This window comes from Hemitrygon akajei, chromosome 10, assembly GCF_048418815.1.
Source record: "Hemitrygon akajei chromosome 10, sHemAka1.3, whole genome shotgun sequence".
NCBI classification, from domain to species: Eukaryota; Metazoa; Chordata; class Chondrichthyes; order Myliobatiformes; family Dasyatidae; genus Hemitrygon; species Hemitrygon akajei.
This window is the reverse complement of record NC_133133.1, coordinates 154155797-154170381: the sequence shown is the minus strand read 5'-3', so window position 1 is coordinate 154170381 and position 14585 is coordinate 154155797. Positions and strand designations below refer to the sequence as shown.

General features: G+C 38.6%; 2 protein-coding genes across 3 annotated transcripts; one reads left to right on the top strand and one right to left on the bottom strand.

Annotated features, from left to right (window-relative positions):
* Positions 1-742: 742 nt before the first annotated feature.
* Positions 743-5358, bottom strand: LOC140734852 (dnaJ homolog subfamily B member 9-like). The gene is made up of 3 exons (XM_073059443.1): positions 5213-5358; positions 3264-3492; positions 743-2534 (listed from the first exon to the last, which is right to left on the bottom strand). The coding sequence occupies exons 2-3, from the start codon at positions 3478-3480 to the stop codon at positions 2095-2097; spliced, it is 657 nt and encodes a 218-aa protein (XP_072915544.1). The 5' UTR covers positions 3481-3492; positions 5213-5358; the 3' UTR covers positions 743-2094.
* A 7-nt stretch (positions 5359-5365) lies between these two features.
* On the top strand, positions 5366-14297 carry LOC140734851 (THAP domain-containing protein 5-like). Of its 2 annotated transcripts, XM_073059441.1 has the most exons (4): positions 5367-5495; positions 10020-10202; positions 13041-13233; positions 13329-14297. In XM_073059441.1, exons 1-4 carry the CDS (start codon positions 5413-5415, stop codon positions 13878-13880), a joined length of 1011 nt encoding a protein of 336 aa, XP_072915542.1. In that variant the 5' UTR covers positions 5367-5412; the 3' UTR covers positions 13881-14297. The 2 variants fall into 2 exon arrangements, with proteins under 2 accessions (XP_072915543.1, XP_072915542.1); XM_073059442.1 differs by lacking the exon at positions 10020-10202 and having other exon boundaries at positions 5366-5495.
* Positions 14298-14585: the final 288 nt, after the last annotated feature.

Here is a 14585-nt window from a genome sequence, read left to right as displayed (position 1 = left end):
AACCAGTTGCTTCAGACAGATGAGACTCGGCAGCCGTGGTTGACAGCTCATCTAGAAGGAAAACTGATCTCAAACCTCCGCTGCCTTGTGGCTATGCCCACTCATGTGGCAGGCCATGGGAGTAAACCCCAAGGAAAAATGCATAGCCAGAATCGCTAAGGAAGTCCTATATTGAGTTCAGTGCTGACTGGCAACTCCTGTGATGCTGCTGGTGCCAAATTGTATCAGTCTCTGTCGCTCCTTTGGATTCAACAGCTATGTGGAGAGGGAGACAGCTGCATGGTCAATAGCTTGCTGACCAAATTGCATCGCCCTGGCTTGTGTATCATGTGGGGAAGCTAAGTAGTAACATCAACAGAGAGCCTCAGTAATCAACAGCTTGTACTGTACTGCTTGTGCAAAACAAATTTCACAAGTGTCAGGGAATATAAACTTGATTCCTACTCATTGCTAGTAGCACGGAAAAACTTCAGAGGTGTATTAAAAGACAGGAGGAACTGGTGTTAAAACTACCAGTGTTAAAATGCAAATCTTTTTGGATAGAAACATTGAGAATGTGATTGTGGCCCTGAGACTCTCCACTCAAATGGTAGAGGAGTACATTGAAATTATTGAGATAATAAGAGTCTTGAACAAAAAAAATGACAAGTTCTATCAAACTTTAGCAAAGTAGTGGTAATAAAAAAGATATACCATGTAAGAGTACCATTGAAAGAATTTTTGCATATTCAAACCTCAAAGAAACCATGGGAAAAGTGTTTATTTAAACAATACAAGGTCTTATCAACTGGATTTATTTAACAAGTGCATTTTGGAAAAGTGCTGACATTTTGGACACAGATATCACAATTTTAAAAACTAATGGAGTCTGTAGTCCAGGAACAGGTCTCTGCTTGCTAATATTGCACACTGGACAGAAAACAGTTCTTCACCTGTTTTTCAGAAAATGAAATGAGGTAATCCAGATTTTATAAACTCTGTACACTCTAACCTAAAAGATGGAGACAGGGCAAGTGATTACAATGTAACTAAACATCTTCTTTTAAGTAATACAAGTTTGCTAAACATGCCAGAGTACATGTTAACGGTAGTTATTTAAGAACAATTTAAATAGCTTGTTGTTAGCTAGATAACATAACAAAAATCAATATGCATCTGAGGAATGGAACTTATCCTCACCTACACACAAATTGAAAGTTGATCTTTTATCAGAAAAACATGCTATGGTTTATAAATTTGTAAATATTATTTTTATAGAACCCAGTTTAAGTATTGTTTGAAATTAAATTCTAATTTCTATATTAAAATGTGATTTTATTCAGCACTTTGAACTCCGCAGGATTTAAGTCTTCATATTTTAATTTTCTTAATGTATACAATTTCAAATTAACAAGTTTTAACTAAATGCTCAATTTTGCTATACCAACTGTTCAATTCAAACAAGGCAATTCCTCACAATATATGCTTTTGCAATGCAATTATTTTCAAATCTAAGGCCCAAAAAGTCACGGCAATATACCAAATCCAAAATTACATCAAGTGTGAAGACCTTTCAAGCCGTGAAACAAAAGCAGTAAGGCATGGGTTTAGCATTCACATTCAGAAATCAAAGACAAAATACGGTAGCTCATATTTTTTTAAAAAACTGGTAAGCTGGTAACTAGGTCAAGCGATTAGGACAGGACTTCATTTGTCCTGAAATGACAAGATCTTCTCTTGAACTTAAAATGCATGTGATACTTTAGAATTAAGCAAATGCAGACACGTTTGAGTAAACTGCTGCATAATTATTTCTTTTAAACCTGTTACTTTAACTTCCGGAGCTAGCTGTTACTACAATTGTTCTTACTGTTGCTTTATTCATACATTTGGAACTTTACTAAGAAAATGTATACTACTGCCAAGTACATTTTCTAGCTTGAATTAGATCATTGCACCCAATAATTTCTATGAAGGGCCTCAAAAACTAACAGGAAAACTTTTTTTTTTGTGCAAGTCAGCTCAGCTACTGCCATTCTTGACACTCTGCATGGGAAACAAACCATGACACATAAAAGCTGTCAACCACACTGTTACATTTGTTGTACTTTAAGTTTACGGCACTGAACAGTCCGTGTACGTGGTGACCATGTTCCCTCGCCGCTGCGTGACAGTCTTGCAGTGCTGCTTCCCAGTGCTTTGAAACTTCTCAGTTCTCACTGTGTGCTTGTGTGTGCTGCCAAAAGTGTTGAATGAGAACATCTTTTCCATGTCTTCAAATACATCGTCAAACAACCCACCTCCAAAAGGAAACTGTCTATCTCCAAAAGAAAACCTATGTGCATTTTGTGCTTCTTGATGTGCCCTGAAGTGACTGTTGAAATGTTTCTTGTGATGTGCTCTGTGGCCAAAATCAAAGTCAAAATCCTTAAGAAAGTCATCAAAATTAAAATTAAAAGAACCAGTTTGATGGCCACTGCCGCCTGCATTGAAAAATTGATGACCCATGTGATCATATTCTTTCCTTTTCTTCTCATCTGAAAGGACTTCATATGCTGTAAAAAAAATAAGAACGAAACTCAGTTACGCAGAAACTTGTGGATGTCAAGATCGTGTAGCAGTTAGCGCAATAATATTACAGTTCAAGGCGTCGGAGCTTAAGAGTTCAATTCCAGCGTCCTCTGTAAGAAGTTTGTGGGTTTCCTCCCACAGTCCAAAGATGTACCGGTTAGTAGGTTAATTGGTCTTTGTAAATTGTCCCGTGGTCAGGATAGGGTTAAATCAGGGGTAGCTGGTGGTGCAGTTCAAAAGGGCCGGAAGGGCCTATTCTGAGTTGTGTCTCCAAATAAATATACAAATTACATTTATACTAGTCAATACTATATATCTACACTAGAATCACAATTAGCAGACTGGTCAAAGTCCTGTATAAAATTGTAGGTTTTAGAAGGAGTGCCTTAAGAAGTCCAGAATAGATAGATAGAATGGACATACAAAGCACAGGATGGCATGTTGAGAGGCCAGAATTTCTTTGATTGGATGTGGGGTGGGGGTGGGGGGGTAAAGAAAGGATAACACTGGCAAGAGGTTAGAAATGCATGGGAAGGTCATTTTGGTCCTTGTAAACCACCATTTGATAAGGAATAGATATAGATGAGGTTATTTTGGGAGGATTGGTTTAAATTTTGTGCTGGAACTGTAATCTTTCCACAAGGATAAAATCTATATCAACAGATAATGCAATTAAAAGAGCCACACAAACAAAATCCATTTACAGCTCTTACCTTCTGCAATTTCCCTGAACTTTGCCTCCGCATTAGGACTTTTATTTTTATCCGGGTGGTATTTCATTGCAAGTTTGTGAAACGCCTTCTTTATTTGCCGGTCAGAAGAATTTTTTGGCACGCCCAAAATTTCATAGTAATCTTTCTTCGCCAATATAAATTCCGATATCATTAAAATGCAGACAGCAAAAGCAAAGACCGACTGTGCTGTTGCCATTGTCAAGATTTCCTGGAAAGCAAGACTTGCATTATAATATATAAAATAATCACACACTGCAAACATTCAATAGGCATTATTCAGTCAAGTTTAAATTTCTCTCAATCTTACCAACAAAAATCATGGGAAAGCCTCCCAGAGTTCATTTGCTTCTGTTAAAATTGCAAAAGTTGTGATGAAATAAGCAAAAATCCAAAAGGTAGAGACAAGAATTAATACAGAACATGATTTGAGCAGCTCTTCTACATACATGGGAGAAAGTCAGATTTACTGCAGTTAAATGCACTACATTCCCACATGAGATTATATAACTACTGAAGCTTCAATTATAGTTATACCAGGTGCGTGAACTTGACTTTTGGGAATGAATATGGATCAGTTTTCCACAGATTTGAAAAGATTTATTAATAATACATATTCTGCATACTTCTTGATGTAATCTTAAACAGTGATCAAGTTTTCTGAATAGCCTATCTTTTAAATAAGTATTTCTCATCTAAATTAGGGAACTCCTAACAATCAGTAAATGCCCAGTGAATTAATTGGAACAGAACTCTTGCTTTTGCAAGACAGAAATAGAAATCTTGCAGCTTCTTTTAAAAAAAAAATCTGGAGCACATTCATATTTCTATTGGGATAAACATTCTGAGAGATTATTAAAGAGTACAATTCAAAGCTAAGCAATGTCAGATGTAATGTACTGAAGTACTAACAGTTCTGCTAAGTAATATACTTTAGGAGGAAATGCAATTTGATTTCCTGCACTTTATACTCAAATTCTGAACATCGACAAATAGAAACTAAAACCACATTTATTACCCAATGGTATCTACAATGAGTTAGTGGTGACAAACCTCCTTAATCTACATTAGAATTTATAAAATGGGAGATCCCGAAATAGGGCTATGCAAAACTTTAATATCAGCAAATGTCTTGAACTCCTCTACCGTTAATCTCCAAGGTAGACCTTAGCCTCCTCCCCCACCCCCCAACACCAGGAAACAAGCAGAGCCGTTCTCCTTTGTGGGCTTGATTCAAATATATGGTTAAAAAGACAATGCAGCCTTGTACAGCCCAGCATCTCTGTGCTTCCTGTTTAAATTCAGTATTTTTGTCAGGTCCGTATTTCTCACACCCAAATACAAAGCACAGAGTACAGCACTGAACAGAAAACACCATTATGACGTTGCTTAACTGCAAATTAAATTTCAGTCTGGAAAACTACAGAACAATCCGTGCTCCGTGCTGAACTACCCACCCACCCCACCCCACCCCCGCCGCCCATCAAGGTGGGGGCAGAATAACATTTTGACAAAAATGCACATCACACCAACGAACAGGAATCCGACAACCCTTTTGAAACAGTTAGCGATTGTCTGGTCGAAGCAGAAACAGGGATGCTCGAACTGAAGTGAAGAACTGCACTTTCAGCAGCATCGTACTTGGTCACGGGGCCCGCTATGATAGGGTTTTCCCACACCGAGACAAAATGCAGCCGGGGTACTTTCACCCCTCAGCCGGCCGCCACCCAGACAGAGACACTCCTTGTTGTGAGGAGCATCAGCCATCGCACTTTGACGATGATGGGTCGTGTTTGTGGGGTAGGAGAGCCCCCAGGAAAGGGAGCGTTTTAACATCAACGAAGGGTTGGGATAATTATTAACTGCACCGCAAATGGGGTCACGGGGGCAAGGCCCCTCCGCACTGCCCCCCCAGCCCCAGCCCCACTCACCTCGTCCGGCGGTTCCCACCCCGCCGAGCACCAAACACACCGAACAACCCAGCGCCGGCGGGCACGCCTCCACCTACTGCCCGTTCCTCCACGAATCACTCGCTCATTGGCCACCCTCGCCTCGCGTCACCTCCACCTCGCTGTGACCTCACGTCCGCTTGCTAAGGCGCCTGCGCGGCTAGCCCAGTTGCCCCGCAGCGATGCCCAGGTACTGCGCGGTGGGCAATTGCTCGAATCGAAGTGGCCAGTTATCGTCCGGTCATCAGAAGCTCGGCTTCTACCCGTAAGTATAGGGTCCCGGAACGTCGTAGCCGGCTCCAGTACTGTGAATAGCTCTGCTGATGTTTATAATAGGTAAAGGGTCAGGAACTCCGTTAAGGTTTATGACGCAAATATCAACCTTGTTCTAAGTCTGAACGTTTTTAATATTGCTGCAAATTTAGTTCATCTGACTGGAATCATTCCATCCCACATGGATGACATTTAGTTTAAAGAGTTGCAACTTATACCTAAACGTGAATACGCTGTGGTATTGTTGGCAAGCCTCCCAAGGACCACAGCCTTGTGTTTTGGAATCTCAATGACCCGGAGAGCTCTGTTGGCTGAAGTCAGGACTCTTAGTCGGGTCACCCATACCAAACAGGTCAAAGGGCAGAGGCCGGACTAAGAGAGGTCCGCTGGTCCTACAGGTTCGGGGGTTCAGCTCAGGGCTAACAACCCAGACTGGTAAGACAAAGTTGTTACGGAACATTTGAGTATGACAGTACTCCTCGGTCTCTACTCGGAACTTGCATGATTGACAGTGGTGAAAATCGGGAGGAAGCTACTGACGCGATGAAGGAAGTCCTGAATACCGCAAGAGATGGAGGACCTTCATTGCTGCCCTAAATACCAGCGGCATAATGGACAGTAAGTAAATATTGCTGACAAGTGAGTTAGGATAAACTGTCCAAAATCAAGGCTATTCGTGACCAAAGGATATTTCTTTAAAAAAATCATTGCGTTGCGAAAGCTACAAATAGATATTTACATAAAAGCGAATGTGCATTTAGGGCAACACCAGGTAAAGCTGATTTGAGTGCGGGAGGAAGAAAGATGCTGAATGTATCAGTCAGATATTTTCACAACAAGGTAGGTATGTATTGGGAAGAACGAAATAAATAGATTTGAGGAAGTTGCAAAAGAAAGCTATGTTGATTAAACTTGGTCCAAAATTTCACTAATGCTTCTGAATATGAAAAGGTGGTGAAAGATGCTCTATTCAGCAGGAAGCAAACAGTAGCAGGCAGATTGGAGTAGATGATTGAATACTGAAGATCAGCACAATTAGGAAATGATACGATTTGAAATAGAAAAAAATACTTTATGTGGGAGTGAAAAGTTATATTCCAGAAAGATCTACTCAAAAAGATCTTTGAGGACAGAGGCAGGAAGAAGTAGAGGGGGAAAGTGAGAAAGAGTAAATGGAACTTAACAGGTCTCAAGCAGAGTTAATCAGTACACTGCTGAGGATATAAGGTTTTGAGAAAACACTAAGTCCTGTGAACTTGGAGTTGTAGCTAGGAGGACAATGTCAAATAACTCTTCAATCAGTCAATGGTAAATAGTGCAACATCGAACTGATATGTTCAGATGAAAATTCCAAAAACTTATGATTAAAATCAAATGAAAATAGAACATTTACAAAAGGTGTTGCAGTTAATAATTTTTACCTTCCAATGAAATGTGTGCATGCACAAGACAACATACCTTTTAAATTTGACTTCAGTGTCTGAAGGACTATATCCACCTTGTAATCTGTAAATACAATCGGCCCTCCTTATCCGCGAGGGATTGGTTTCGGGACCCCTCGCAGATACCAAAAAATGCAGATGCTCAAGTCCCTTATTCAACCTGTCACAATGCAGTGGACCTTAGGACCCAGCGGAACCCCAGACCTTATTTAACCTGTCTCAGTGCGGTGGACATTAGGACCCAGCGGCGTGGCTCTGAATCCACAGTGTTTCTGTTCACGAAAACAATCACGATCATGATTGAAAATAAAGTGGAAATAATAAAGCGATCGGAAAGAGGTGAAACACCATCGGTCACTGGAAAAGCGTTAAGCTACGTCAGTCAACGATCGGAACAATTTTAAAGTATAAAGTGAGAAAGGCCCTGCCCCGATGAAAGCTACAATTATTACTAAGCAACGCAGTGGTTTAATTTTTGGGTTTTGGGTTTTTGATCCTCCCGGCATTGAAACATATGTTCTTAAGCGTTTTATATGCATAGAAAGGTAAAATATATACTATATACTAAGACAAACGTTTGACTAACTGATGCTAAATAATACCGGATGTACCTGTTCCGACGTACTTAGTAAGAGAACATCCAATTTTTTTCGATCCCGATCCACGATAACCCACGCACATCCTTTAAATCATCTCTGTATACTTTAAATCATCTCTAGATTACTTATAATACCTAATATAATGTAAATGCTATGTAAAATAGTTGTTATACTGCATTGTTTAGGGAATAATGACAAAAAAAAAATCTGTACATGCTCGAACAACAAACGCTGGAAGAGCACTTCCGTGTTTTTTCAATTCGCGGTTGATTGAATTCACGCATGCGAAACTCGTGGATAAGGAGGGCCGACTGTATAAAGAAACATGCGTTTTGAGGCAAATTTGAGCTAACTTTGCTGGGCTAACAGTAAAATAGTTTGAGTATATTACTGGATGTAGCAGCCTTTGAATAAGTTTTATTTGATTATTGTGTTGCAAATAAACTATTCTGTAGTGAAACTCAAAAGATCCAACAGCACAGATCAATGCAATTCAGTTTATCATGCCTGTTCAAACTCTTTTTAACTTATCCAAACTTTACCACATCTTTGTTCCTTTCTCCATAATTCTACAATTTCTTTTCAGACATGTATCCAGTTCACTTTGGAAAGATGCACATTAAGTATACTTCCACAAGCTTTATGTTAACTTTATGGCTGCCGTACATTGAAATACATGATAAATATACAGAAAAAAATCTGAATTATAGTAAATCACAACAGCTCTGCATTTTAAAAAAAATTTCTCCATTACTAACTAAAATAGTTGTTGCTTTACAATGTGTCATAGTGTTCAATCCTTCTACTGTACAAGGTCAGAAAACAGCATTGGGTAATGGTTGATTTCACTTTCGTTGACAGTTATGTCTAAAAACTAGCTCAGGAGTAAAAATGCAATGAAGACATTTTGATAATGTGTTACATAAGTGTAATATTTTCCTTTTCAATTATATTGCATCGTGATGAAGTATTGATATTTAATAGCAGTGTTAGCAAAAGCTGAAATAATAGCATTTGTAAAAGGAAAAATATAATTTAGAACACCAGTCAATGATTACTGACAGGAAATAAATCATGGGCCAGTCAAAAAATTAAAATTTCAGTCATTGCTTTTGATGAGCATGGTTATAACATTAATGTACTGCCCATGTGGCAGTTCATCTCCTTCAAGACATACCATCAATATGAAATAATGCAAGTTCTACATAAAATGGGAATGGTAGAGCCATAAGCAGGGCACTTGTGGAGAAAAACAGAATTAAAGACTCTTCATTGGAACTGAAGTTCTATTAGGATGTTGTACTTTATCGTCATCTGCAGTTTATTTTGTTTTTTTAATGCAAAACTTCTATTAAATTCATAAATGACTCCCTTACCCAAACCTTGGTCAACTGTATATACTATTCCAACAATGATTACTGAAACATTCCATAGGTGCAAAGGTAGCTTGTCCTGTACTAACCGTTGGTTGCCCATCACCCATAGCTTCACTAATTTGATTGGGTTGAAAGCTATAATTGCTACTGAAAAGTTGCTTTGGCATTTACTTGTAAGTATATTAACAGTCATAACAAACTAAGTTTTTATGGACAGAGCACAAGGTCTATTATTATTTTAAACCTGTTGTGTTTTCATTCTTAATAAATCTAACTTGCATTGTAAAGGTGTCAAAGTGAATTTTACTATGTATAATCATTCATTGATTTAAAAGCTTATTGTTGTTTAATTGAAAACCATTTTTAGCCTCAACAAATCTGATTGACGATGGGTGAAATGGAATTTATAAGTGCTAACTATAAATTTAATAAAATCTAATACCTTGTACTTTTTGTTTTTCCTGCTGCAATTTACAGAAGTTTGTTGTACTCCTGTAGGGTATTAATACAAATGACTTGGCCTAAGCTTTCTTCTAGAAAGGAAAGAAAAGCAATCTTGCTCTGATCAAACAGATACAGCCTCTGCCCTCCACCTTTATATCTTTGGAAACTTGAGCTATAAGTGGAAAGTGAGATTAATATAATGAGAATCCAGTTTAATATCACTGCCATTGTCATAAAATTTGTTAACTTTATGGCAGCCGTACATTGAAATACATGATAAATATACAGAAAAAAATCTGAATTACAGTAAGTATATACATGGCAAAAACAAAATGGGATGTCAAAGGGTTCCTGAATCTCTGAGTATGTGTCGTCAGGCTTCTGTACGTCCTTCCCAATGGTAACAATAAGAAGAGCGCACATCCTGGGTGGTGGGGTAACACGTAAATGATGGTTGTACTGAATCAAACAGTTTTATGTGGCTGTATGGAACTCAAAAACAAAAAAATTAGTCTGCAAATGTGTTAGTTCCAGAACAATTAGAAGATGGGGATGATCTATTAAAAAAATGGAAATGTAGTGTTCACATGAAGGAAACTTTTAACAAAGAGAAATTCTGATCACTTTTTTTAAAAACAGTATTTTCTTTAATTAGTATCAGAAAAGTACAGCACAGGAACAGCCCCTTCACTCCACTTCGACCATGCCAAACCAGTTTAAACTGCCTGCTCCTATCAACTTGCACTGGGACGTGGATGAACCAGGAGGAACGTCGTCTGCTGAAGGCTAGATCTGTGGCATTCAAGTCTGGCGACCCAGGCCTGTACTGGAAAACCAGGTATGATTTACGGAGGGCTATTTAAAGGGTGAAGAGACAATTTGGAATGAGGTTGGAGGCGACATCGGATGTACAGCATCTCTGGCAGGGTTTGCAGAACATTACTTCTTACAAAGCAAAACCCAATAGCATAAATGGGAGCGATGCTTCACTACCAGATGAACTCAACGCCTTCTATGCATGCTTTGAAAGGGAGAACACAACTACAGCTGTGAAGATCCCTGCTGCACCTGATGACCCTGTTATCTGCCTCAGGTGTTAAGCTGTCTTTAAAGAGAGTGAAGTCCTGGGTGTCAAGGCGGAAGGTCCAGATGGAGTACCTGGTCAACCAACTAGCAGGAGTATTCAAGGACATTTTCAACCTCTCACTGCTACAGGTGGAAGTTCCCACTTGCTTCAAAAGGGCAACAATTATACCAGTGCCTAAGAAGAATAATGTGGGTTGCCTAAACGACTATCACAGTGGCAGTCACATCAACAGTGATGAAATGCTTTGAGAGATTGGTTATGACTAGACTGAACTCCTGCCTCAGCAAGGATCTGGACCCATTGCAATTTGCCTATCCCCACAATAGGTCAATGGCAGACGCAATCTCAATGGCTCGCCACACAGCTTTACAACCTGGACAACACAAACACTTATGTCAGCATGCTGTTCGTCAACTATAGCTCAGCACTTAATACCATCATTCCCACAATCCTTTTTGAGAAGCTGCAGAACCTGGGCCTCTGTACCTCCCTCTGCATCCTTGACTTCCTAACCAGAAGACCACAATCTGTGCAGATTGGTGATAACATATCCTCCTCACTGACGATCAACACTGGCGTACCTCAGGGGTGTGTGCTTAGCCCACTGCCCTACTCTCTATATACACATGACTGTGTAGCTAGACATAGTTCAAATACCATCTATAAATTTGCTGACAATACAACCATTGTTGGCAGAATCTCAGGTGGTGACGAGAGGGTGTACAGGAGTGAGATGTGCCAACTGGTGAACTAGTGCTGCAGCAACAACCTGGAACTCAACATCAGTAAGACGAAAGAGCTGATTGTGGACTTCAGGAAGGGTAAGACAAAGGAACACGTACCAGTCTTCATAGAGGAATCAGAAGTGAAGAGAATGAGCAGTTTCAAGTTCCTGGGTGTCAAGATCTCTGAGGATCTAACCTGGCCCCAACATATCAATGTAGTTATAAAGAAAGCAAGGCAGCAGCTATACTTCATTAGGAGTTTGAAAAGATTTGGCATGTCAACAAATACACTCAAAAACTTCTATTGATGTACCATGGAGAGCATTCTGACAGGCTGCATCACTGTCTGGCATGAGGGGTGGGGGGCAGGGTGCTACTGCACAGGACCAAAAGAAGCTGCAGAAGGTTGTAAATTTAGTCAGCTCCATGTTGGGTACTAGCCCAGGACATGTTCAGGGAGTGGTGTCTTAGAAAGGCAGCATCCATTATTAAGGACCTCCAGCACCCAGGGCATGCCCTTTTGTCACTGTTACCATCAGGAAGGAGATACAGAAGCCTGAAGGCACACACTCTGTGATTCAGGAACAGCTCCTTCCCCTCTGCCATCCGATTCCTAAATGAACATTGAACCCTTGGACACCTGCTCACTTTTTTAAAAATATATATCTTTTTTTCCACAATGTTTTAATCTATTCAATATATACTGTAACATATACTGTTATTTATTTACTATTATTTTGGCTTCACTGCTTGTACAAATTTAATTTTTGATTCTCTACCGATTTGAGTATTTAATCTGTGCTGTCCTGGATTTACTCATAGCTGTATCAATAACAATAAAAATAATTTATTATTATTACATTTTTCTATATTATGTATTGCATTGAACTGCTGCTGCTGCTAAGTTAACAAATTTCATGCCACATGCTGGTGATAATAAACCTGATTCTGATTCTGACCATAGCCCTTCATACCCCTACCATCCAGGTACCTATCCAAGCTTTTAAACATTGAAATCGAATTTACATGGACCACTTGTGCTGACAGCTTGTTCCGCACTCTCCCCAGCCTCTGAGTGAAGATGTTTCCTCTCATGTTCCCTTTAAACTTCACCTTTCACCTTTAAGCCATGACCTCTGTTTGTAGTCCCACTTAGCCTCAACTGAAAAACCCTGTTTGCATTTACCCTATCTATACCCCTCATAATTTTGTATACCTCTATCGATCTAACATTTCTAACATTTAACTGTCATTCATTCTTTGCAGCACTCCTCTGTTTTTGTGGATGTTTACGAAGAAAAAGAATTTCAGAATATATGTTGTATACATTTCTGGCATTAAACGTACCTTTGAAATCTCCTCTCAGTCGTCTGCATTCTAAATAATACTGTCCTAACCTATTCAGTCTTTCCTTATAACTCAGGCTCTCCAGACCTGGCAATATCCTTGCTAATTTTCTCCATACTTTTTCAACTTTATTTACATCTTTCCTGTAGGTGGGTGACCAAAACTACACACATTACTACAAATTAGGCCTCACCAACATCTTATACAACTTCAACATAACATCCCATCTCCTGTACTCAATACATTGATTAATGAAGGCTAATGTGGCAAAAGCTTTCTTTACAATCATATCTACCTGTGTGGCCACTTTCAATGAATTATGGATCTATGTTCCAGTAATTGGACTCTGTATAATGATTTAATCTCAACAATTAGCTTTTACTCAAAAGTTACTTTCCATACAGGTGCATAGTATTGTTACACTGTAACATGTGCATCAGTTAAGAAAGCTGTTGCACAGAACACAAGATTGATAATTATTATTTAGCTCTTTTATTATATTTTTCTCTTTGAAAAGGTTTCCACTCCAAAACAAAGAAAGACTTAGCAAATGGATCAAAAATATGAAGAGAGAGAACTGGCTCCCTACTAAGCATCAGTGCATTTGTAGTGACCATTTTACTGCAGATTCATTTGAATGGCGCTGGGGTATACGCTATTTGAAGACACATGCTATACCAACTCTTTTCTCATTTCCAACTCAGCAACAGGTAAGATTATACCTTAGTTTGTAAATTAACAGTTTAAACAACAAGTAATGCAATAAAAATCTCTTCAAATCAAAAGCATAAAAATTATCTTTCAGAATAAGAAGAAAAATATTCGTCGTATTCGTAGAAAAAATATTTCACGTAAGGGAACATCAAAAACAAAACAGGAAATATTTGGTCCGGCTGCGTCAACTGATATCAGAAGTGAAAGCCTAGAATTACCACTTGCTAGTGCATACTACGTTGAGCAAGCTGAAGGGAATGCAGGAACTAACACTGCATCAACTCTGGTCAATGAAAATCTGGAACTTCTTGTTCAAGACTCATCAAATGAGCCCTTCATAATTATATACGAGGTTGAAATGAAGCAACTGTTGAACAATAAGCTGCCTGTAGACACTGAGGTTCTACATGTTGATCATTCATATTGTAGACAAAATACTGACAAAGCCCAACTGTGGGAAAAAATTTCCAGATTACAGAAGAAGATAAAAAAACTCAAGCAACAAGAACGGAGGACTGCAGCAGAGCTTAAGAGAATGGAAAAACTGATTCAGCAGCTGAAACAAGAGAATCTTATTTCTGAAGTGAAAATGAAGGTTATGGAAAATTGTTTTACAGAATTTGAATTAAAAGTTTTACAATAAATGTATTAATTGGTGATATTAGAAATGTCTGTTTTTAAAATATTTCTGGAGAGCAAATGATTTAGTCGGATAATCCAGCACCTTTTATCATAGTTTTTGGAAAAGTATTAGAATTTACTTTAGTTAGATTCATTGCATTGCTCATTTAGAAGTTTGGTTATTCATTTACTGGGCAACCAACAATAAATACACTAAGGACCTGTAATGCTAACAAGATGTTCAGATTATTTTCATGTAGAACACATCAGTTGTGTTACTGTCAACTGTTTGCAAACAAAGCAGATAGTCTGTACGAGAGTTCAACTTGGTTTCTGTTATTCCAGTTGTCAGGTTCATTGTATGTATTCTTGGTAATTTTTAAATATTTTTCTCATACTGTCTTTTTTCAATTTCATCCATAAATGTAATTCCATTGTATTCTTTTTAGAGTGACTTTTACATTTCAATACAAGTTCTGATAGCAGTTGTATGATATCCATAAGTCCTTGTACTAGTTGGCCATGCTTGACTGGCATTCCTACAGTCATAAGAAATCCTCATTGACTCCATAAGTTCCCAAAATCATGAATAACTCCAAAAGCATATCAGAAATTAATGTGGATATTAGTTGATCTTCCTTCTGCCAACTTAAAAGCTTCAATCAAAGCTTTTAGTTTTGTCTGTTGTACAGAGGTACCAGGAGCCATGTTTCCTGATGCCAGCACT

Coding starts and splice junctions, on each gene's coding strand:
- LOC140734852 (XM_073059443.1), bottom strand. CDS start 3,480: ATGGCAACAGCACAGTCGGTCTTTGCTTTTGCTGTCTGCATTTTAATG. Junction 2,535..3,263: donor GTTCAGGGAAATTGCAGAAG/GTAAGAGCTGTA, acceptor TTTTTTTTACAG/CATATGAAGTCCTTTCAGAT.
- LOC140734851 (XM_073059441.1), top strand. CDS start 5,413: ATGCCCAGGTACTGCGCGGTGGGCAATTGCTCGAATCGAAGTGGCCAG. Junction 10,203..13,040: donor GGCCTGTACTGGAAAACCAG/GTATGATTTACG, acceptor CTCTTTGAAAAG/GTTTCCACTCCAAAACAAAG. Junction 13,234..13,328: donor CATTTCCAACTCAGCAACAG/GTAAGATTATAC, acceptor ATTATCTTTCAG/AATAAGAAGAAAAATATTCG.